This window comes from Ictidomys tridecemlineatus, chromosome 3, assembly GCF_052094955.1.
Source record: "Ictidomys tridecemlineatus isolate mIctTri1 chromosome 3, mIctTri1.hap1, whole genome shotgun sequence".
NCBI classification, from domain to species: domain Eukaryota; kingdom Metazoa; phylum Chordata; class Mammalia; order Rodentia; family Sciuridae; genus Ictidomys; species Ictidomys tridecemlineatus.
In genome coordinates this window covers 199284462-199310400 of record NC_135479.1, presented here as the reverse complement: position 1 = coordinate 199310400, position 25939 = coordinate 199284462, and the positions used below count along the sequence as shown (strand labels likewise).

Here is a 25939-nt window from a genome sequence, read left to right as displayed (position 1 = left end):
AGTGGTAGACAGTCCCTGGGTTCCATCTGTGGTACCAAAAAGAAAAGAAATCTAACAACAACAACAACAAACAAAAACAAAATACTAATAATGGTGGAGTGGAACAGAGAAAGAAAGACAAAACGCAAGACAGGAATGTGGGACTCTTCAGTTAAGAACCAAAATTCCTGTCAAGCTCACAAGGATTCTTGCTCAGGCCTTTATGACTCAAACAAGTACCCAGCTGAAAGTGTAGCTCTTGAAACATTTTCACAGAACTAGGTTCAGTACAGTTCTTTGCATTTCTGCTCATAAACTGTGGGAAGAATTCAAACTGAACAACATTTCCTACCCACTCACTGACTTGAGGGTATAAAGAGGAGGGTTTATGGTCCCAGTGAACTCCTAGGTATTCACTGGAGCATTCACATTCTCTTCTCACTCTTTCTCTCTCCTGCATTTATACACTTACATGCCTAGGAAATTTCAATCCATCAAATCTAGCAAATAACCCGCTTAAGGATGGCAACTCAGAGGATTCTGGGAATGGGTTAATCCTGAAGGAACATAAACCCAAGGGTGGGAAAGGGAATAAGACTGAAAGAAGATAAACCATACCCAAAAGAGCTTATATGTTTTTATATGTTGGGAGCTGAACAGAAACCTGGAAACACTTGCAGCAAACATTAATTTTAAAAGTTCCTTAGGGGTTACAGGAGCAGCTCAGTGGTAGAGTGAATGCTTAGCAGTCAGGAGGGCCTGGGTTTAATCCAGCACAGAAAGAGAGAGAGAGAAAGAAAAATCCCTTAAAAAACCCAAGAACAAACAGGGCAGGTGGCGCATGCGTGTAGTCCAGACAGTCAGAAGGCTGAGGCAGAAGGATCGCAAGTTTAAGGCTAGCCTGGGCAACTTAACAAGACCCTCAGCAACTTAGTGAGATCCTGTCTCAAAGAGAAAAGAAAAAGAAAAAAAAAAAAGGAAGAAAAGACTGGGGATATAGCTCTGTGGGTTCAGTTCTCAGTACCATGGGAGAAAAAAAGGAAGGAAAGAAGGAAGGGAGGAAGGGAGGGAGGAAGGGAGGACAAGGGGGAGGGAAGGAGGGAGGAAGGAAGAGGTGGGCAAAAGTTTCTCAAGTCCCCGATTAATTAGTTGTGTTTCAAATACATGGGATGGGGATGTAGTTCAGTAGTAGAGCACTTGCTCAGCATGTGTGAGGCCCTGAGTTCAATCCCCAGCATCACAAAAACAACCAAATATAAAACTATTCTCTGTGGGTGCAAGAATATGTTGAGTATACATTTCAATAAGCTATGTAAAAAAAAAAAATACGTCTACAAATGATTGCCATCTCTCCAGTCACTCCAACCTCTGCACTCTCCAGTGTGTTCTCTCTGAAATGCAAATCTGACTGATATTCTTTGTTAAGAAGGAGCTCTTGGTGGCCTCTCCAGCTTTCTAAGTGTGTTATTTCTACACGTCAACATAATTCTCCCTACTCGGCTATGCAGTCAGCCCTATGATTGGGGTTATCACCTTTACAGTTGGTAATTGACACACAACAGAAGTCAAATAACTGGATCAAGTTCACACGGCTAGTGAGTAAGCTCTGAGTTCAGCACCTGAGTACATGGTTTTTTACCATTACTCTACAGTCCGATACAAAGTGAAAAATACCACTTTATCTCACTGGGAGTTAAAATCTAAAGGTAAAAGTTATGGCTGCTGCATCAGATCTAGAATATTCTTGACCACAACACTGACTCCACTGCTGCTCTACATATCCTCATTTTAGTTGGTATGATAGGCAGACTAATGTCCTCCTCCAAAGTGTCCACAATCTGTTCTCCAGAGCCTGTAACTGTGGTGCTTTACATGATAAACAGGAATTAAGGTTGTAGAGGAACTAAAGTTGCTAACCCGCTGACCTTGATTGGGGAGATTATCCTGGATTACCCATGTGGATCCAGTGAAATTACAAGGACCTTAATAAGTAAAAAAAGAAGAGAGAGAACCAAAGAGATGGCAGCTTGGGTTGCTGGCTTTGACCCATGGATGGGACATGCAAAGAAGATTCTGCCCTGGAACACTGCCTGTTGATACCTTGATTTTAGCCCAGTGAGACCTTACTTCACACTCCTGATCACTAGATCTTCAAGGTAATAATTCGTGTTGTATTGCTTGCAGGCATTTGTTTTTGCAGCAATAGAAAATTAACTAGTTGGGTTGTTTTTCTCATTTCTACCCTTCAAGAAAACAGTGCCCAGTTTTAAGATTTTTTTTTTTTCCTGCCTTTACCAAAGGAAACACCTGATCCAGGTTCTAATTCCCCTTTTCCATTCTCACCCTTACCTTCCTCTAGATGTCAATCTGTCAACAGGGGAATCCTAGAGTATGGACTCAGTAGTGCTACCACTTTGTCACTATGGGATGAAAAGGACATGTTGTTTTTAATAATAACCTATACAGGTGCTTTTTGACTTTAACAAAGAGTGTACCTCTTACGTATAGTCCAACATTGGATTCTCCAGCAAAACGACCCACGGGAGAAAAGCATCAACGGTGGCAACCACCAGGGGTGAGCATCCATAGCAAGTGCTCCCCCACTGAGCTGCATCCCCAGCTGGCAGGCAACATCTGTAAGCTCTCCTGGGCGCCTCTCATGACACAGTCAGGTGGAAGGGTAAAGGAATGTTCTCAGCCAAGGGAACTCACTGTTCTCTTTAGGCTGAAGTTTTTGTTTATGACCTTTTTCTAATGTCCGTTCTGTTATAGTCTTGAAATGGTTATCAGCTTTCACCAACAAGCTCATTTTGACCTTTATATCATCAGCTAATGGAGGCCATGCCAGGATGGAACTGGTTCCCTTCAGCTAATTAACTAGGAAGCTTTGTTCTTAACAATGTTTACAGAAGGCAGAATTTTTCTGGCATGGGTTCCCCTCGAGTGCTGTTTTGGGTCAGTACTGCCAGAAGTAAGAATTTTGTGATTTGACAAAAGATCAAGACCTCTCCTACCTAAGTCCTTATTGGTTTATGAGATTACAGACTCAGGCCAAGTGGCTGGCTTGTGTTACAGTGCAGATCTGAAGACCAGCTTCTACCAGCCAGCTAGTGTCAGGAACAGTTCCTGTTCACTCAACTCCTTGGCTAATCCCCAAAAGCACGACAGCCCCTCCCCAGTACCAAACACTTATTCGTTCTCTTTTTGGATATATCAGCTTAACGGACACCTCCGGAAACTTTTAATACCCTACCTACTCAATATGTAGTAGGTGTTTCAGGATTTATACTGCAATTATTAAATCTATATATTTTTGTCTACTGACCTTACCTTATTCCCTTCCATTTGCATGGTCTGAATGTTTTTGCAGCCTCCCCACCCCCTGGAGAAAAGGAATCCATATATTGAAACCTAATCATCAATGTGATAGCATTAGGATATGGGGCTGTTGAGAGGTGATTAGGTGATTGAGGGAGAACGTTTGTAAATGAGATTAGTGCCTTCATAAAAGAGACTCCAGAGCTGGTGCAAACCTGTGATCCTAGCAGCTTGGGAGGCTGAGGTGGGAGGATCGCAAGTTCAAAGCCAGCCTCAGAAACTTAATGAGGCTCCAAGCAATTTAGCAAGACCTTGTCTCAAATTAAAGAAATAAAAAGGGTTGGGAAACCTGGCTCCAAGGTTAAGCACCCCTGGTTTCAATCCCCTGAACCAATAAATAAATAAATAAAAATAAAAGAAGCTCCAGAGGGCTGTCTTGTACCTTCTATCACGTGAGGACTCCAAGAGAGGGAGTCATCTTTGAGCCAGGGAGTGAGCCCTCATTAGACACTGAACACACCTGTGCTAATTGTGGACATCCCAGCCTCCAAAACTGTTAATAAAAAACTAAGCTACCCAATTTATGGCATTTTGTTACAGCAGCCTAAATGAACTAATACACCATTAGTGTATTAGTTAATTAATCAACAGGTACATGGTCACATCTACTATTAACTAAGTTATTTGCTCAGCACTGGATTATTGGAGTGGGAAAGAAAAATATAATTTAACTGCTTAGGTTTAAATAAATGTCTCCCTAAACCCTGTCTGTGTTTTAAAGTCTTGGTCTGCAGCCTGTGGTGCTGTTCAGAAGAGGAGGAGATTTTAATTGGTTAGCATAATGGGAGGTTTTCTAGTGTACCCTTGAGGGGACCAGGGGGACTCTTACCCTTTCCTCCCAGTTTTTCACATCTATGCCATAATGTGAGAGGATTTACTTCACCATGTGCTCCCCACTATGATGTGATGTGTTCACAGGGCCAAAAGTATAGGTGCCAACCAAAAATGGGTTGAAATCTCAGAAATTATGAGCCAAAATAAGTATTTTCTTTTTTTAAGTTGGTTATTTCAGGTATTTTGTTATAGTAACTAAAAGATGACTAAAACATCAACTAAACACAAAAATAAATATCCATATCAATAAAGACATTGAACTCATACTTTAAGTGACAGGAAAAACAATAAAAGATCCTCTAGAGTACTAAGAAATATATTTAAAAGGTTGCAAAATAGTAGAAAAAATAGAATAAGCATGATATTATAATTAGATATAACAAGATTGGGACAGGGAATGGTACAATTACATTTGGGAGGAGTATTAAGAAGATGAGTACATAATTATAGCATAAGAAATCCACCAAGTCTTTAATAAATAAAATAGTATTAGATTACCAACCAAAGTATAAAGCAAATATGTATGAGCCCATGTGGATAGAAAAATAAGTGGTTAAATACACAAGAGACACATCCTCCTTCCCTAAGAATTCCAAATAGTTCATGAAGCTATTATACCTTCAAGCAGGTAAAATATAGCTCTCCTTCCTTAAGTGTGGATTGTGCATAGTGACTTCCTTCCAAAATATATAGCATGGAAATGAGGAAAACAGGTAAGCAACCTATACAGAAAGCTGATATACACTACCTCAGCCAGGTGAAGAAGGTCAACATCAACAGTAGTAAGTCATGTTTACAGTATGCTCCCTAAATATAATATGGTAAAAATGGCACTTCACCTCTGTGGTCCTCCTCCCCAAACCCTAGAACCCATTTGAGTCATGAGAAAAACATCAGAGAAATACCATGAGGATACTTGACTAGTATTCTTCAAACCTGTCAAAGTAATACAAAACAAGGGAAATCTGAGACACTGCCATAGCCAAGGGGTGCCCAAGGAGACATGAGGACTGGATGGAATGTGGGATCCTGGAACAGAAGAGGACACCAAGGAAAAGTAAGGAAAACCTGAACAAAGTGTACTGTGTACTGTACTAATAAGATACAAACAGCAGGGGAAACTGGGTGTGGGGTATATGCCTGTAATCCCAGCAACTCAAAAGGCTGAAGGAGGAGGATGTCAAGAACAAGGCTAGTCTCAGCAATTTAGTGAGACCTTTTCTCAAAATAAAAAATAAAAGGACTAGGGATATAGCATCCCTGGGTTCAATCACAGTACTGTACACCAACCCCCCCCCAAAAAAATTAAAAATGCAAGAAAACACTTGCAGTGCCAGACTTTTTGATAACCCAGGAACAATATGGAAAATGTTACCACAATACTTCCAAATTAAACCCCAAATAAATTAGGATTAGCAGAGGCTATATATTATATATTTATATATTATATATTTACCCAACACTTTAATCCTGCCCATTAATCTATTTATTCTATTTTATCTTATTTTTTGTGGATTGATTGCCTCTTGGTTGTTTCTTGGCTACAACTTCAAACTTAGGGTATATTGTTCCTATTTTGATGCCTAAATAGAAATAAGAGAGTAAAATGATTTTCACTGTTTTTAATTAACACATTTTACACTAAAATCACAATGCTTTTAGATATTTAAACTTTCAGTGGAATACATATCTTGCCCAGTAGTTTTGTTACAGTTCCTCCAGCTTGTGTCTTTGTTGCCTTTCTGCATGGGCACATTTTTTTTTCTTTGCTGTTCAGTGTGATACCAATTGATATTTCAAAATTGCACAAAGGTTTAATTGTGAAACTCTGCCTTCTTGGTTTGGTTTTCTTTATTATAGATCAGCACATGTTCCTTCCTTGAGACAATATGCACCCTCCTTCCCCTCTAATGAGATTGTGGGAAAAGTCATTCTATTGTGGTGTAAGACACTCATCTGGCAGGTTGTTTTAAGTATTATACGTATTATATTTCTAGGACTTGAATAGAAACAATAACTCATTTTTTTAAAGGAAAGAAAAAATAGAAAGAACGAAAGACAAAGACTTCATTGCTTAAGGTCTATTGTCTTTTTCCAAAAAAAAAAAAAAAAAAAAGTTAACGCGAAGAAAACAAAAGGAAACGTTCCCAGGATTTTAAATCTCATGAGTTCAGAATCTGTGAAAACCCTTTTTAAAACCATCCCGTGAAATTGGCTTTGAGATGTCTCCCCTACTAAGCTACTCGATCATTCGGCTTTTGCATCTTTCTAACTATTGTCCCACTGGACGTCTCCTGAGGACACAGCAGCTGGCCAGAGTCACCAGACCAGACTTCTCTGAAGGTCCGTCCATGTGCAGGTGGAGAGGATAAAAGTACTTGTGGCTCAGCAGCCACGAACTTCCCCCACCCTCGCCTCGCACAAGCGCCTTGCACACTGTCCGCCCAGAAGGGACCCCTAGAAGCCGTGTCCACTCTGCCACTGGCCCCTCCGCCTGTCGGTACTTAAATCGCAGCCGGCGCCTGCCTCCTAGTGATGCCATCTTCCTCGGGCTCTTAGCATCTTAGGAGTTGAGTTTTGCATTCTGATCACGTCCCCGGTGTCTTTGAAAACTTACCCCAACTTTGTAAGAAGACGAGAGAATCTGCTAGTGGACACCCTTATTTTTTTCGAACTACAACTGACGAAATCGGACGCTATTTACCAGAAACCCCAGCTCCCCGACCCCCAGTACCTGCACCCGTCCGCCCCCGGCATTTCCCGCTGGTTTAGTGTAAAACCTGATGCCCCTCTACAGACCCCTCACCCCAGCCCAGGGGCGCAGAGGCGCGGTCCGCGAGCGCCGCGTCTGGGCGCTGGAGGTTTGGGGGAGGCTGGTCAAGTAGGAGGCGGTGGATGGGTGGGCGGGTGGAGGTACCCGAGCAACTTACAGCCCAGGGCGACCACCAGGTAGCGCAGCAACAGCAGCAGGAGGCGGTGGCTGCTCCCCCTCGCCATCTTCCCGGGGCCGGAGCTAGCTGCTGGGCGCGGAGGTCCAGGGTCCCAGAGGCAGGAGCGCGGGAGGCGGGCGGGGGCCCCGAACTTCTGGGGCTGCCGAGGAGCAGAGAGTCGCGCAGCCGAGGAAGCGGAGGGGAGGGGCGGGTCCCGAAGGGATGTCAGTTTCTCTTCCCCGGGCGCCTTCTCCGCAGGGTGCCAAGAGGCCGGTCTTCAATCGTCGGGTCCTGGGATGGGGGCTCCGGGCCGTTCTTTTTTTTAAGGAGGGGAGTGGGCTGGGGGCGTGGAAGCGACACACGGTGTCCGCCGGGTCCTAGTGGTGGTGGTGGTGGGGCAGCAGTAATCAAGCAGCGGAAGGGAAAGCCTTGGCGGGTCGTTCCCCCACCCCCGCGCCGCCGGGATTGATCGGCTTTGTGTCTGGTCCTGCGCGGGCTGCCAGCTGTCCCCAGGGCGAGGAGCCCCGGGCAGAAGGCGCGCACTGGGGTGGGGGGCGCGGGGGGGGGGCGGTCGGTGATGGGTTGGGCCGGGGGCGGGCTCCGCCTGCCTCGCTCCGATCCCTTTCTTCTGCGCACAAAACTTCTTTTTCGGGTTTCAGCTTAGGGCTAAGAGCTTGTTGGAAAAAAAAATTCTGCCGAACGAGCGAAACCGCGAGGGAAGCGCTGGGAGAGGGAGTCCGCGAGCTCCGCCTCGGACTTTAGGGAAAAAAAAGAAAAGCAATCGCGATGGTGCTGGAAGTCAGGTCTCAGGTTTCAGAATAGCCTTGGCCCCTGGTCAGTGTAAGCGTTTTGCTCCTCCGGGGAGTTAAGGTGTGTTTTGTGTTCTTTGCTCTTTCACGTGTCAGAATTGGAAGTTCATCTAACGGTGTGAAATATTTATCATGTTTCTTTCAAGTTACATAACTGCTGCCTGTGGAGTTTTCCACATGTTAAAACTCTGCAGCTGCCTTTTGTCAGGTTTATTTTTGGTCTACTCTGCTTTTAAAAGGGAGACCCATTATGAATGCTCTGTTGCGTGCTTTTGAATTGGCCCGCATTTACGTTGCACATGCTAACAAAGGCTAAACAGGCGGTTTTTATGTTTGCTTCTAGGCACTAAAAAATGTCTGGTGCCTTCAAGGAATTGGCAGGTCTGGATAAGGACCCTTATAAGAGAAGAAGTTTTTAAACAGAATATTTTTAAAAGGTAGACGAATGCATAAACCTCTGTATAAAAGATAGCTGATTCGGTGGTGAGCGGTTAAAAAATTCAGCCCACTCAGTGGACAAAGGCAACCAGCGTTTAGACAGGCAGAGCTGCAAGGAATGGGGCATCCCTGATGTTGCCTTGGCGACGGTGATGAAGGCTTAGTCCCTATGGGAAGGGAGGAGGTGGCAGAGAAATCAGGGACCCAGAAGGGAAAGTCGAAAATGGCAAAATGTTAAAGCTCATACTTCACCCAAGCAAGAAGGAGAACAGGCTCTAGGACAGACTTTTGCCAGCTTTTCTGGGCAGTAACAAGTAATATTTGCTACTTTAAAGTTATTTGCATTCTTTTTTTTTTCTCATTCTTGCTATAACTGTATGATTTTTAGCCTCCCTAAAGATACATGTACACAAGATGTGTGTGTGTGTGTGTGTGTGTGTGTGTGTGTGTGTGTGTAATTGGCTCATTTATTTTTCCACTCAGCCAAGGCATTTGTCAAATGGCTACAGTGTGTTAAATGCTGGGGGACCATATTGCACAAGACTGAGGCTTCATTGCTAATAAACTCACAGTTCTGATGGGGTGAGGTGGGGAAAGAATCCCATCTAATCCCATCTAAGACCCCTAATTCCACAAGTGTTACAGAAGGACAGTAAATTAAAAACAACGGTTTTTATTTCATGTTTTCTCAGTGGTGGCGTCTGAAAACACGAGATATCTAGTAGCCCGGCAACTTTAAGAGAGTCAGGGTTATCATTTCCACTTGACAGAAGAGAAAATTGGGCTAAGACATGCCAAATGGCTTGCCCAAGGCCAAGGATATGGGGATGGGCCCAGGGAGGGTCCAGAGCTTTCTTCATTAGGCCTTGAAAATGGGTAAAATTTTGAAAGGAAGGAAGTCAGGAATGGGCATTCTAGATAGAGAGCAGGATCAAAATCTAGGAGATATAAAAATTATGGATTATTTATGAAAACCAAATTTCTACAGCACATGTGGAGTTGGGATGAGGGTGGTGGGTGGTAGAAAACAAAGAGGAGGTTGAACTATGAGGATTATTCAATGTCATATAACTGACTCTAGATATTATTCTACAGCTTTTTTTAAAAAAGTGGATTGGGTCTTTATTTTCCCACATTTTAATATTGATACATTATAATTGTACATAATGATTGGATTTGCTGTTACATACTCATATAGACACAAAATATAGCAATTTAATTTGGCCAATATCACTCTCCAGCATTCCCCCCTCCCTCCACTACTGACCCTCTATTTTAGGTCCATTTTCTCTACTGGGCTCCCTTTGATTTTTATGAGATCCGGCCCCCACCTTTTTTTTTTTTCCTTTTTCTCCTTTGGCTTTTGCATATGAGAGAAAACATATGACCCTTGCCCTTCAGACTTGACTTAGTTTGTTTAACACGATGATCTCTAATTTCATCCATTTCCCTGCAAATGACATAATTTCATTTCTCTTTATGGCTGAATAAAATTCTGTTGTGAATACATACCACATTTTCTTTATTCATTTATCCATTGATGGAAACCTAGGCTGATTCCATAGTTTGGTTATTGTGAATTTATTCTACAGCTTTTTAGGACAGGATATGAAGAAATCCATATTTTATTTCTTATTAGAGCTTTATTAGAGCTTTATGTACAAGTGTACCTTCCCCCCACAATGCTAGTATTTATTGTTGTTTTTATTCTTGATTATTGCCACTCTAACTGGAGTGACATGAAATCCTAGGGTAGTTTTGATTCGTATTTCTCTGATTGCTAAAGATGTTAGACATTTTTTTTCATATATTTGTTGGCCATTTATGTTTCTTCTCATGAGAAGTTTCTGTTTAGCTCTTTTATTGATAGGACGTGTGTGTGTGTGTGTGTGTGTGTGTGTGTGTGTTAAATTTTTGAGTTCTTTGTATATACTGGATATTAATTCCCTACTGGAGGAATAGCTGTCCAAGATTTTCTCCCATTCATTAGGCTCTCTCTTCACACTCTTATTTCCTTTGCTGTTCAGAAACTTTTTAGTTTGATGATTCCATTTACTGACTCTTGGTCGCATTTTTTGCAATACCCATCAAAATACTAATGACATTCTTCACAGAATCAGAAAAAAATAATTCTTAAATTCATTGGGAAGAATAAGAGACCCAGAATATCCAAAACAATACTAAGCAAGAAAAGCGAAGCAGGTGGCATCACAATACCTGATCTGAAATTATATTACAGAGCTGCAGTAACAAAACAGTATGGTATTGGCATCAAAAATAGACATGAAGACCAAGGGAGCAGAATAGAAGACGTAGAGAAAAATCCACATACCTATAGCTGTCTGTTGTTTGACAAAAGTGCCACAGATGTATCTTGGAGAAAAGATAGCCTTTTAAACAAATAGTGCTGGGAAAACTGAGTGAAATTAGACTCCTTTCTCTTATGTGCACAAAACTCAAATCTAAATAGATCAAAGACTTAGGAATTAGACCATAAAGTTTACAAGTGCTAGAAGAAAACATAGGGTTGACATTCCATCATATAGGTGCAGGCACTGACTTCCTTAATGAGAGCCCCAAAGCACAAGAAATGCAATGTTCATATTTTAGAATTGTGCTGTGCAATATAGTAGCCTAGAGATTTGAGTCATCATATAAAATTGAATGATTGAAAAAACATCAGCAATAGGATGGTGAAAGGTGTAGCTGTCCTAAACACTACTTTGTTAGGGAGTGGTTAAGAGTGGGTTTTACTATGGTTATGCTTATAAGAATCCCTTTCAGGGGATGTGGGCAATCTGTTGGGAAGAATAGGGAGACAATATCATAGAAGTCCGTCTAAACTCTATTCTTCTTTCCAAGAGCATACACCCCCCACCACCTGTCATAATCACTTTCACCTTGACACTATGAACAGTTTTGTTTTTTTTTTCAGGTAAATGTAAACGGTGATTTAGTATTTTAGGACATTTCCCAATTTTTAGTCTTTTTACTCTAATTCTGAATTCAAGGTAACATTGAGGAGGTGTGGAGGCACATTTCCTAAAACAAGCAGTGCAGGAAAGGGCTGGGTTTAAATCCAGTGACTTCTCACAACATCTCAGATTTGGTGTTCTGTGTTGGATGGGTTATTTTTCCTCATGGGTGTGGAGAGGGTGCTGGCAAGTGTGTCCACATGCTGTAGCTTAGAGAAAGGAAAGAAAAAAATACTTCCATTTCTGGAAACAATTGTCCCATGTATAAATTTTAAGCTCCAAGAATAGAATTCAAGGTCTTTACTGAGTTCCTCATTACCTTGTTCCATTACCTCTCACCACTCTCTCTTCAGCCCATTTTCTGGAACCTGGCTGATTTTAGTATCTCATCCTGATGTGCCCATCCACTCTCAGGCTTGTGATACCCTGCTATGGTTTGGATGTTGAACCGCCTCCAAAGATCCATATGTAGATGCTTCTTTGTCCCCAGGGTGGTGGTAGTGGAAAGTTCTGTGGACCTTTAGCAGATGGGGCCTAGTGGAAGGTCCTTAGGTCACTGGGGGCGTATCCTCACAGTGGATTGTGGGACCCCAAGTGCTCCCTTGCTCTCCACTCCTGATTCGAGATGTAATCACGAGGTTGCTCCTGACATACTCTCCTGCCATGAGCACCATGAGGCCATATAGCCCAGGCACGGCTATTGAGCACTTTGTCATTTGGATTTTCAGCCTCTGAAACTGTAAGCTAAATAAACCTTTTCTCTCTTTGCAATTCAACTGCCTGGTGTATTTGATTGTAGTAAATGGAGCTGACTGATACATATTTATCCTCCTTTCCAGTCAAACACAGAACCCCAGGTAGCTTTTTTACTCTCCCTAAGTGACACCGTTCAACTTTGTCTCAAGGAGGACTAAGAGAATTAAGAGAGGGAAGACAACTTTACAAGCTTCATTTGGTTCTAATATTATAAGCAGAAGCATACTTTCATGTTCTCTGTTCCTAACTTACTTAGCATCACCAAGTGAGTCCTACCTTCCAGTTAAGAGACATTCACTAGCAATCAACAAATAAATCATTACTATTTTCTTTTTTAAAAAATGATATTTGTAACCAGACATGGTGGTGCAAAACACCTGTAGTCCCACTGCTCAGGAAACTGAGGCAGGAGCATTACAAGTTCAAGGCCAGCCTGGGCAATTTAGTGAGATCCTGTCTCGAAAAGTAAGTAAATAAAAAAGGCTTGAGGATATGATTCAATACTAGAGGGCCTCGGGTTCAATTTTCAGTATTGCAACAACAACAATTGATGAGGAGATCTCCATTGGGTTGCAGAGAGTTGTGCAGTTTAATTCAACATCACACAGCTGGTGATATAATCCAGATGACAGCATGTTGAAAGGATTTGGAATAGATTCAAATGATTCTTCCATTTGGTCCCTGCTGTGCAGAGCACTCTGAAAGATAAGCTGATGGCTTCTTTTGGCTCAGTCGAAAAGGTAGCTATGAATGTTAAAGGATGTTGGCTGTAGAATTCATGACTTTGGCAATGCTAAAATCGTAACAAGTCCAGAAATTAATACCTGGAAAATTCCTGTTCGGTGGTATTAAAAAATATTTCAACACTTTTACACTTGTACAGGTAGAATGATCTGTGTACAGGCCACATATAGAGGCAATGCTTTGATGATCTTATACTTCAAGTTAAGGTCTAAAAATTTCCATCTGTGAAAGTAACAGAACTGGATTCTGAATTGTCTGACCTCAGCTAGGTACAGTGGTGCACACCTGTATCCCAGCTCCTCTGGAGGCTGAGGCAGAGGGATCACAAGTTTGAGGCCAGCCTGGGCAACTTAGCAGATTCTGATTCAAAATAAAAATGTCTGGAGTTGTAGCTCAGTGGTAGAGCACTTGCCTAGCATGTCTGAGGTCTTGGGATCAATCCTGCCCCACCCCCCCACCCCCCCCCACCCCGCAAAAAAAAAAAAAAATCACCTGACCCTCAGTTAATTTCCTGTGTCTGGAGAAGCTGATGTCAGATCACCATGTGATACTCAATTTTTGCAATACAGTATGAACCGAGGAAAAAAGATAACAATGAGGATTTTAATTGTTAACATTTATTTAGTGTAATAGGCCACACTGTGCTGAGCACTTTACAGGTGTTAACTAGTAAGGAGCTCTGTGCGGAGATACTATTATTGTTTCTATCCTACATATGGAGTAACAAAGGCTTAGAAAAGTCAAATTTCTGACCCAGGATGTGGCAACTAGAAAAATAACTGAGCCAGATTTAAACCTTATCTGACTCCAAGAGCCACGTACTTTACCACTAAGATATCTGAAAAGATGGACTCCAATGCAATGTTTTTCTCCCATCTTACAGGAAGTAGAAAGAGTTATCCTGAATTTTGTCACTGTTTCCATAGTGACAATGTCATCTTCTTGTGTTTGGCACTTTTTATAGTCCTTTCACATGCATTTTCTCTTTGGATCTTGGCAACAACCCAATGAAGAAGCTGGATAAAGGAATGGTTGTGCATTTTTGAACACCCTGTGTGTAATAGATGAATAAGCATCTAATATTCAGTAAGTACCTAATAAACTCCAGATGACAAACCAATAGAGGCATCTTTTTTTTTTTTTTCTGTTTAGTCAATACTCAGGATACTCTAAGTAATCATCCTGGATATGACATAGAGATGTGGGAAGCATGTGATTGGAAGTTTGCCTCCCTGGGACTAGGTTCTATCTTTATGAATCCTCAAGGAGACTCAGAGACATGGTAACCAGCCCATGTTCACAGTTCATGACTCCAAGCCATCTGTGTCCACCGACCCTGCTACTCCATATTCACTTGTTTCAGTCAGTGCCCAAGTTCTATTGCCTCCTTAAGACATCTATATTTCTCTAGCTCAGATCTTTCTATTTTCTCTGTTTTTAGAACATCTCTACCTAGATGTGCCACAGAAAATCAATGTCTAAAGTTGAGCTGAATTTTCACCTATGAACCCCATCTCATTGTTCCCCAGTTTTCCCCCTCCTTCCTCTCTACTGCCCTTTCCACCTTCCATTATCCAACATGAAATAAGTAACAACAACAAGCAAGCCACGGGGCTAATGGGGACACAATTATATGCACCAACGGTTAATGTCTCAACTCATGGAGATGTGCATGGAGGAAAAGGACATAAATCAGTAAGCATGACTGCTGGGGAGATATTAAAAATGAATTTGTCAAGTTAGGCAGTTGGGGAGGTTTCTCTGAAATCTAAAGAAAGTAGGAGAGCACAGGTAGAAAGAAAAATCTGTGAACGGGGATCATGATGTGCAAAGACCTGTGACAAGTATTAGAGTGGACAGATGGGGCTGTAGCACAAGTGCCCCTGCTTGAAATCCTTATGACTTCCATCAGCTTTTAGAATAAAAGCAAAGTGCACAACAGGGTTTCATTTTCTTTTCCTTTTTTTTTCTTCAGCCACAGAACTTTACATATGCTATTCCCTCCTCCTCCTCCTTCTCCCCCCCTCCTCCTCCTTCTTCTTCTATTGTCTAGATTTCTTGAATATTTGGTAGACATTAAGCTAAGATCTCTTCATATTATCTAATGTAATCTTTATAACACTCATTAAATAAGGTAAACGATTATTTCCATTTTATAGGTGAGGTAATTAGGACAGTGAAGTTAAGCAACAAGTCAGAGTCAGAGTAACAACAGCCTGTTGGTGCTTGTTATGGATTGAATGTGTCTCTCCAAAATTCGTAAATTGAAACCCTAACCCCCAAGGTGGTGATATTAGGGAGTGGGGCCTTTAGAAGGTAATTACATCATGAGGGCAGAGCTCATATGAATAGGATTAGTGCCTTTTTAAGAAGAGTTGGGAGAGCTGGCTACTTCTCTGTTCCCTCACCCACGTGTGAATGCAGCAATAAGGGCCATGTTTCAGCCAGAAAATGGACCCTTATCAGACACCTAATCCACTAGCTCCTTAACCTCGGACTTCTCATCCTTCAAAGCAGTGAGAAATGAGTAACTATTTAAGCCATCCTATCGGTGGCATTCTGAACCGACTCAGGCAGAATGCAGAGGTTTGGAACCCCACCTGGCTGACTCAAGGAACTAAACGTGGAGCAAGGTCCAGTAAATTGCCCAGGTCACCCAGCTGGGCAGGACATGGGTGCAACCCCGGGTCCATCTGTCTCTGCCGGCTTTCCTCCACAGTGCCACTCTTACCACCATGTCAGTGCCACTCTTACCACCGGCCTTCCAAGTCAGTCTCTCTACTGAAAATCAGCCCTGAGGGCACTACTGTGTTCACTGTAGGGATTGAATAACTTAGTTAAAAGGTCCACTTTTAATTTACTTTAAGTTATTTTGATTTTTGAACATTATGGGGGGAAAACCGTGATATACATCCTATGTATTTGTACATCCTATGTATTATTTCCTCAGGATACCTGGTACATGTCTTAGCTTATTTTCTGTTGCAGTAAAGGGATGCCACAGGAAATTTATAAAGGTCCATTCAGCTTATTGTTACGGAGGCTGGAAATTTCAGGGTTGAGGGGCCACCTCTGATGAGGGCCTTCCTGCTTGGCACTGTGTGTGGTGGATGTGTGTGGTACCGGGGATCAAGCCCACGCTGAGCAAGCACTCTACCACTGAGCTAGAAACAGATTTTATAATAGATCCACTCTGGAGATAAACCATTGATCCATTAAACCATGAGTACACTAACACACGAGTGGATGAATCCATTCACAAGGGCATATCCCTAATGCCCTTCTTAGAGTTTCCATCTTGTGAAATTTCATATCGGGGATGTGTCTTCAACCTGTGATCTGGTGAGGACATTCAAACCATCGCAGTAAGATGTTAGGCAGTTCTAGAAGTTCTGGTGCATTACTAATACTTGAGCTTTTAGTAGTGGATTCTGTTACCTCACCTATTTGCTAGGAGAATATTTATGCTGTGTGTCAACAAAGAAAAACATGACTTTAAAAATATCCTCTTCATTTTCATTAATTTTTCTCGGTATACACAAAAGAAAAAAAAGATGAAACCACTGTATCTCTTTTCCTTGGACCAAGTCCTCTTTTAAAGTACTGAATTTTGTGTGTAATACAACGTTAGGCAGATAAATAGGACTACAAGTAGCAGAAAATAGGTGGCTTTTGATTTATTTAGTGTTTACTTTGTATCTTGAAACATTTTTCTTTAATACATCTGTATAAACATTCATTTGTCTTATCAACTTTTTAATGCTAATAGAATTTTATGCCTAAAAGAACTTTGCTTACCAATGTGTCAGCTGCGTTCCTGTATCTTCAGAGTTCTTTAGAGAACATGGACACACTTCACCTGTTCTGTGACAGAGAGAGTGGGATGCAGTAGACAAGGAACAGAATGATGTTTTTTTTTTTTAACTCCCAAAGATTTAGAAATTCCATTGTGTCCTTGAAACTGTCCAATCTTACCAGGTGGATGGTTTTAATCGTTCCGAAATGGTTTTTTGTTTTTTTTTTTTTTTTTTTGACTCTGATGTAAAGTAGCCAACTGGAATATCAGCAGCAGAGTAACATTTAGTTCCAAAACTGATGAGCTATTCAATGACTGTTCTGTCCATCATATAAGCCAAGATTTCTCTGTTGTCTGGAGAAGTGAGGAAAAAAAGGAGGGGGGAGGATATTTTCTCATAAATTTCAAAACCCTTTCATTGTCTCACTTAATTTTACGGCCTGCCTTATTTCTTATAGACATAATACTTTTATGGATTAGATCAGTTTTGAGGAAAAAAACTGCTCCAATTCCAGTTTTTTTTCACCCCCTGGAGAGGTAATGTTACAAAGAAGACCAGGCTTTGTGCTAAGATTCCTCAACAAGACAGGGTTCGAATGTTTCTCTGCTGGCCTGGGGAAGTGAAGGCTGAAAGTATCCTTGGGATAAATGAAGTTTAACAGTAGGATAATTAGGGTTAGAGGCTGTAATGGAAGTCTTCTCTGTCATTCCTTCCTAGGATAGGGTGAAACATCCTGCAATACTGTAAACCAAAAGTGAAGATATACTGCTATCCCACAAGCAACATTTTTTTTTTTTTATCTCAATACACTCTTATATATGCCAGCTAACACTTCTGGGCTTCGATTTCTCACATATTAAAAACGGGACTGAGAAATAGGATTTTGAAAATGTTTTCAAACCGCAAAACAAGACAGATTCTATATTTGAGCTTCAAAATTCAGAAATGAAGGCCAAGAAGTTCTTCTCATAAGAAAAACCATATTATTATGCTGGAAAGTTGTCAATAGGATAAACAGCTTGTACTCTACTACAGATTTTTTTTCTATTTCCTCTTGCTCCCAGCCATCGAAGACACATACACACTTTTTCTGTCTCTTTCTCATGCACCATTTAATGCACTTTTATCCTTGTAAGTCAACAATGTTGGAAGAGAAAGGGATATAGGGAGATAGAAGCTAAAGATTCCTGGATTGTGGTATATAAATTGGGATTATAAGACCATCTGTTTCTTCTCTTTTCTGATCATTCTCTTATCATCAATTTTCTTCTCTGTATTCCCTTCCATTCTTTCTGCTTTCAGAAACTACATGTTGACTGAGAGTCTTAACTAGGAAAAAGTTTCTGGTTTTAGCCAAATGTCTCCATAGCATTTTTCAATGCAGAAAGCTTTGGATTTTGGCCTAACTTGACCACAGTCTTCACCCACAGTTTAAGATTAAAGAGAATTTTGCTTTCTGCTGTCAGGGTCCCTCTGCAAACACCAAGATATAAAGTCTTAGCTGGTACTTGGATCTATTTTAACAAATCCAGGTCCCCCCACCCCGTCTACCTCCTTCTAGTAAAAGAAAAGTTGATGGGAATAATAAAGAGACAAGGACCACCTCAGGACACAAGGATGAAAAACTCAGAACGTACTATCATTAAGATCTTTCCCTAACCCCATCCAGACTCTTTCAACAATGTTGGAATGTGCCCTTCCCCATCTCCTATTTTTATCAGATTGACCATAAAGAACACAAGCAGGATTGCGCCATGATGTCTCCAAGGATCTTCCACAAAGATGAAATTCCTTTAAAAAAAAAATCACCATACTCATGACCAGAGTAAAAAATGCCAGACACTAGTGGAAAAACACCAGACCTTACTCCACCCCCGATGCTCAATAAAAACCAGTGCCTTCCTTTGTTCGGGGGACCAGCCTGATTTCTCTCTCCATCAGCGCTATTCCCCTTCTCTCCCAGGTGAAGCTCCCTACATTTTCCCAGTTAAAGCCTTGATAGTATGTTTGTGTTCAAGAGACTCCATTTGGTTTTTACCATCATTGAGTCAGATGTTCGATCATAGAATTATCGAACTTTTTGGTACGAATGATATCTTGTTTTCACTGCAAAAGTTTTAGTTAAGTAAAACTCATCTTTTATGGAAGAAAATATTGTTTTTTTTTCCTTATGAATTTCTAGAAGTACTTTATATATTAAAGAGATTAGTCTTTTCTTATATGCATTGGAAATAAAGAAAAAGAAAATATTGTCTTATAAAATAAGATAGACACTGGCGAATTAGTGTGTATACTATTTGAAATTCATATTAAGATACTTTAGAAAAATAAAGATACAGCAAAATATGGCAAAGTTAACCTAGGCGCCTTGGTTTGTTCAGACTACTAAAACAAAACACCATAAATGGGGTAGCTTATAAACAATGGAATTTTTTTTTTTTCATAGTTCTGGAGTCTGGGAAGTCTATAATCAACTAATGGGCAGATTCAGTGTTTGGCAAAAGCCCAACTTTCTGGTTCTTGGAGGCTCCTTCTCATGACAGCCCTACAGGTAGAAGGGATGAGGTGGCTCTCTGGGTCTTCTTTTACAAGGACACTAATCCTATCCTTGAGGTTGACATAACCATCTTCCAATGGCCCTGCCCCTTAACACTGCCACATTGAGAATAGGTTTCAGCATAATAATTATGGGGGACACAAACATTCAGACCATAGCGCTGAAGGTGGGTATATGACATCCATTATTGAATTTTTTTTTCTTTTCTATATGGCTGAAATGTTTCGCACATGTAAAAAAAATAATTTAAAAAATCATCCATCTTCATAAACAAGAAATCAAAGCGTATTGAATTATTCTGTACCCTCGTCCCTTAAATGAACTTGCTGGCTCTTCAAAATTGTGAAACTGGCTGGGCATGGTGGCGCATGCCTATAGTCACAGTGGCTCCAGAGGCTGAGGCAGGAGAATGGTGAGTTCGAAGCCAGCCTCAGCAACTTAGGGAGGCCCTAAGCAACTCAGTCTCTAAATAAAACCTGAGGCCCTAAGCAACCCTGTCTCTAAATAAAATTCAAGAAAAGGCTGGGGATATGGCTCACCTGGTATAAAAAAAAAATGTGTAACTGAAATTCTCTAAAGAAGCTGCATCTGTGTTAAAACTTTCTGCAGACGGCCTTTGGCTCAGAAGAACATCATGATTGTGGGGAAATGTAATGATGCAGGTGAAAGCCCAAATTATCTTGGGCTATCTTAGGCCCTTTAATAGCCATTTACTTCAACTTTGGTATCTGACCTAACATTCTCACAATTATTGGTAAACATCTTGGAATATACCCCTAAGCTTAGCAGATCTCCTGCCTCTACTAACCCCGAAGCTAAGAATACTGTGACATAACACCTTGTAAGGGGGTGGGGGTGTGCAGGGCAGACTCTACTTTAAAATTGGAAGATTTAAAGGAAGAACCAGTCATTGTCTCTGATCTAACTCCAGTTTGTTCTCTGTCCCAGCTTCCTGCAGGCAATCATCTCATTCTGGGATGGAAATGAACAGAAACTACTCCCTAAGCCCTGGTATCAGTAGAACAATCTGAAACCTATGGAAAGCTTGCTGTTATTTTACCATAGCTGGCCTACCTAATGCCCTTACTAATGTATTTGCCAAATGTATTGATTTATGACTTTGTGCTTTGGCTTTAAGTCATGCAACCTCTTTCCCAGTGCAACGCATCACTCAGGATAACGTGAATCCATGTTCCTGGGCCTTGGTCACCCATATTTTGTGTAGAATAAGCTATTTTCTTAAAAGCAGAGTTGTTAAAGATGGTGGAATGAGATGGACGACATTACTCTAGGTACGTGTATGTTTGCACGAATGATGTGACCCTACTTTGTGTACAGAGAAGTGAAAAATTCTGTTCCATTTGTATACAATGAATCAAAGAGCATTCTGCTGTCATGTTTAACTGATTAGAACAAACAAACAAATAAATAAAAGCCAAAAATTGGTGTTGTTATTTTAAGTCCATAAAATAGCAAAATAGATAAACTATCTTTACTATGTTCCTGGTTCCATTTATTTACTGGATCTGAGGGGTGTGGATGGGATTTCAAGTTCTGACTCCTATTTAAGAATGTGAAGCCAGGTGCAATGGTGAAGCCTCAGGAGATTGAGGCAGAAGCATCACAAATTTTAAGAACAGATTACACAACTTGTAAGACTGTGTCTCAAAACAACAACAACAACAACAAAAAAAAAAAAACGAGTAGGGAATGTAGCTCAATGGTAGAGTATACTTGGGTTCAATCACCAGTATTGGGGGGAAAAAAATGTGAAATTGTGTTTTGTTCTCTGCCTATAATTTATGAACTGTTTAACCTCTCCATCTCACCTCCCCTCTGTCTTCCAACCTTTTGATCTGAGAGAAATGATCACTACCAAAACAACTTCAGTTTTACAGAGGCCTTGACTAAAAGTTGGAAGACAAATTAATTGGGGAGAAAAATAGAAACTTCTCTTCTTCTTCTTTTTTTTTTTTTTTTCAATCTTGACCTCTACAACTAAATCTAATACCCTTGCTGATGGGGAGAGAAACACACAAGGAAAGAAGGAAGGATTTTTGAATGTTCTCATATATAGAAATGATAAACGTTTGAGATGATGGATTACAAATATTCTAAGTTGTAATCACACCATATATAAATGTACCGAAGCATCACATTTTATCCCACAAATATGTGCAATTATTAGGCCAATTTAAAATAAGTTAAAAAATAAGTCAGAGTGTTTTTAAAACAACCAACAAGTAAAGCTCTAAGTTTTCTTTGTTGTTGTTTTTGTTGCTGCTTCACTGTCACACCACTCAAACATTGGTCCATTGTCAAATGGACATGCCTAATCTCCCTTGGTTTAATGTAGAAGGATGGCATTTGCTTTAGACTGGACATGTTTGTGTCTTTCTACAACGTCAGAATCTATTGAGTAAAGCAGATTCACAAGCCACATCAATCTCATTGGCTTTAATTCACCAAAAACTCATGGTTCACTTGGTAATGGTTCATGACCAAGGTAATTGCAGGTGCTTTTATTCCATTCCAATCTTAATTACTAATATCTGTAACACTCAAATCAAACTTTACACAATGATATATGTACGTAACACAATGGATAAAAAATAGTTAACAGTGGTCACAGGGTTTAAAGAAGCAGAACTGAAAGCAAAGGCAAAGAAGTGATACGGATACAAGAGTCACTGCAGGTGGCCAGAAAAGGTAGAAGCCAGTCAAGTGCGGAACTTCTCAAAGTATGGAACCGTTCAGGGCTGGAGGCTATTCACCTACTTATGCACACTGAGCACATCCCAAAGACACACTTTTCATCACAACTGTGAGAACTACATTTGTGAGAGAAAACATGACACTTTTGAAGTCCTCTGTGGTCACCTCTTCTCTGTAGGCAGTACTTATGGTGGGAATTGCAGCAACTGAATTGGAAAATTAAATGCAATAGAGATAACTGGATCCTTGGGTGGCAAAGGCCAAGTAGCGGCACTTAACCACAAAAGGTAAGGTGACAGGTGTGGTTACCATGATAGACAGCAGAGTCGAAGCGGCAATCAGAATAGTCTTGCTTACATAGGCCTATAGTATTGTTGCTTGATCATGGTGTTTCTGGAAATAAGCTAAGAATCTGACTAAATTATGATTTGATCTGCATAATCACAGCATATCTAGGCCAAGTGAATAGAAGTCTAATATGAATCTTAAAAAGAGTCTCTGCCCTTCAATCAATTCCCAGACTTGAGCCAGTTTATAGACTCACAACCCTTTGAATGAAGAGGAGTCCAAGTCCCCATGATGAGGAACCTCTATACAATACCTAAGATTTATACTGTATATCTTTCTTCCAGTTTTCCCGAAAGTCTATGGCTTTTTGTCAGGGTAATTGTGTATTAGAAAAGGGAATTAATTAGCATTTGGGAAACTAATGGACATGGGACACTGGTTCTGCATTGACACTAATTCTACTGTGATCTATCAAAAAAAGAGCAGGGTTTTATGGTGGTCAGTGGATCCATAGACAGAGTTTAGCTTAGGTCTATATTATAGTGGGACTAGTGAGCTTCTCATCTTAAGGCTATTTCCCCAGTTCCAAAATGTATAATTGGAATGCATTTACCCAGTAGTTGGCAGAATCTCCTATTTGTTCTCTGACCTTTGGAGTAAACATTTAGGAGAGGTTAAATGGAAACCATTACAACAGTCCTACCCAGTAAATAGTAAACAAAAACATTACCACACTCCAGAAGGGATTACAATATTAGTGCTACCATGAAGAATTTGAAAAATGCAGAAGTAAGCATTCTTAACACAACACCCATTCGATTTGCCTATTTGTTCTACACAGGAGACTGGTGTGTGTTGGAAAATGATGGTGGATTGCCATAAGTTAGTGGGGTGATAACTCCAATTGAAGCACTATATCACATGTACTTTTATTGCTTAAAGTAAATTAACACATTCCCTGGTATCTGAAAGGCAAATGATTTTTTTGTAAACTTAAAATAAAAAATACAGAGATGGATCTCCAAACAAAGGATTTATTTGGTGATAATAAATAAAAAGTAGAATTAGAATGGGAAACATATGCACAGACCAGGATAGATTTTTATGTATGTCTGAAGAACAAAAGAAAAGGTTAAGATTTTGCTGAGGTAAGAGGAGGAAAAGCTAGTTGTTTTGGAAGAAAGTTCATTGATGCTGGCAGTGAGTCACTGAGTCTGGTGATTTCTGTTTGTCAAATGTGGGTAGTTACTAGATAAGGCTTATAATCTTGGAGTAACAGTTAGACCTACTTTGGGTCTGGACTTGTGAGATGATTTTGGTAAAGGCATTTGCAATCTTAATGCTTTTCTCCATGGCTTCTTGACTCCACTTTAGTTGAGTATGACATTAATGACTTCATTTTATATAAAAACCTTCACATTTCTCAATGTTTGTTAGCCAAGACCACAGGAAATTTCCTATCAGCTGGCAAGGCCAGCAGTACACCTTCACTGCCATGCTTCAGGGAAATATTAACTCTCCAGCACTGCATTATAATGTAGTTCATAGAAATGTCGGTCACGTTCCCCTGCCACAAGATATTACATTGACCCATAACACTGATGACATTATGTTGATTGGAACTAATAAGCAAAAAAGTAGAAACTACTCTATCTTGTTTGTAAGCCATTTGCCTATCCGAGGATGGGAAATAAATATGACCAAAATTTAGAGGCCTTTGACCTCAGTGAAATTTCTAGGGAAACAGTGTGGTGTGGGTATGTTGAGATGTCTTCTAAGGTGAATCCTACGCTGTTACATCTAGCCCCTCCTATAATCAAAAGAGAGGTGCAGTGCATAGTGGGCTTGTTCACATTTAGAAAGCAACTTGCTATCTATTTGGGTGTGTTGCACTGGCCCATTTACCAAGTGATCTGAAAAGCTGCTAATTTTGAGTGAGCCTAGAGCAAGAGAAAGCTCTGTAAGAAGTTCAGGCACTGGGAAAGCTGGTCTGATGCTTGGGCCATATGATTGAGTAGATCCGTCAGTATTCAGAGCGTCATTGGTGATTGGGATGTTGTTTGAAAATGTTGGCAGGCTCTTATGGCTGAGTTGCAAAGCATGTCCTTAGGATTTTAGAGCAAAATCCTCTCATCCTCCACAGATAATTTAATTTCTCTTTGAGAAATGGCTCTTGGTCTGCTGCTCTGCCTTAGTAGAGATTGAACACTTATCTGTGGATCAGCAAATTATCAGGCGATAATAACCCAATCTACTGACCATGATCGGCTGTTATTTGACCCAGCAAGCCATAAATTTGAGGAGCATAGCAGCACTCTCTCATTCCATGGCAGTAGTATATATGTTATTGGCTTGAGCAAGACTAGAAGGTACAAACAAGTTTCATGAAGTGTCCCCAAAAATACATATGGTCACCAGTCCTGCTATACTGTCTTCTCTCCCCTAACTCACACCTAGGGCACCTGGAGGAGTTACATATGATCAGCTGACAGAGAAAAGGAAGAGTGGGACCTGGCTTACAGGTGGTTTTGCGTGCTAAGCAGACATCATCGCAAAGTGGACAGCTATCACACTAGATCTCCATTCAGGGTCACTCCTGAAAGCTAGTGGTGAAAGGAAATTATCTCATAGGATGTAACTTTAAAGTTATGATTGTTGTTCATTTTGTTTAGGAAGAGAAATAGCCACATGTCATTATGTAATGATTCATGGGCTGTGGCCAATAGTTTTGCTGGATAATCAGAGACTTGGAAAAGACATGATTGGAAAATTGATGACCAGATAATTTGGAGAAGAGTTAGATGGATAGAGCTGTGCATGGGGAAAAATTGTGAAGCTATGTAAATTCTCACTCAAGGTAACATAAGCAGAGGAGGATTTTAATAATCAAGTGAATGGGTTAACCAGTATATGAATACCTGTCAACTCTGCTGCATTTAGCAATCATCACCCCATGGGCTCATGAACAAAGTGGGTATTATGGTTTGGGTCTGAAATGTCTCCCAAAAGCTCATGTGTTGAAGGGTTGGATTCCAAGACATCAGTATTCAGAGGTGAGGGCTCTGGGAGGTGATTGGATCATAAAGGCTCTGAGCTCATGAATAGACTAACCATGTCCAGATTTAGAACTTAATGGAATATTGAGAGTTGGAAACTTAGGAGGTGGGGTCTAGTTAGAAGAAATAGGTTGTTGGGGGTGTGCCCTTAAAGTGTATATTTTGCTCTGTACAGTTCTCTCACACGCTCTGCTTCCTGGCCATAATAAAGTGAGCAGCTTTGTTCTATCATGCTCTCCTCACCACGATGTTTACCTTGCCATGGTCCCAAAGCAATGGACCAAGCAACCATGGACTAAACTTTCTGAATCTGTAATTCAAAATAAATCTCTCATCCTTTTAAGTTGTTTTCCTCAGGCAGTTTGTCACAGAAAAGGAAAGCTGACTAACACTGTGAACTTGGTGGCAGGGGTGGAAGTTATGTATGTGCCCAGCAAATGGACTTCCACTCACCAAGGCCAACCTGGTTATGACCACTATTTTGTGTACCATCTACTGGCAGCAGAGACCAACATAAAGTCCACCATTTCTTAGGGTGATCAGGCAGCTATCTGATCACCCTAAGGTTAATTATTTTGGATTGCTTCTTTTTGTGGAAAGGGCAACATTATTTTCTTACTGGGATAGATACTGTAGATACAGGCTTGTCTTCCCTCATACAATGCTTTGCCAAAACCACCATC

At 40.7% G+C, this 25939-nt stretch overlaps 1 protein-coding gene and 1 long non-coding RNA gene across 5 annotated transcripts in view; one reads left to right on the top strand and one right to left on the bottom strand.

Annotated features, from left to right (window-relative positions):
- Jam2 (junctional adhesion molecule 2) overlaps positions 1-7993 on the bottom strand; it is a 54279-nt gene extending 46286 nt beyond the window's left edge. For 2 of the 4 annotated variants that reach the window (XR_002485060.3, XR_013436975.1), the window contains exon 1: positions 7122-7993. Coding sequence is in view for 1 of the 4 variants with exons in the window: in XM_005335399.5 (XP_005335456.1) it covers positions 7122-7188 (67 nt within the window). In the remaining 3 variants the exon portion in view is untranslated. The remainder of the gene's footprint in view (positions 1-7121) is intronic. The other 2 variants (XR_005734552.2, XM_005335399.5) reach the window with 2 other exon arrangements.
- On the top strand, positions 1943-20643 carry LOC144376464 (uncharacterized). Its single transcript, XR_013436976.1, has 2 exons — positions 1943-2135; positions 20146-20643. It is a non-coding gene; the product is annotated as an uncharacterized LOC144376464 (long non-coding RNA).
- The last annotated feature ends 5296 nt before the right edge of the window (positions 20644-25939 follow it).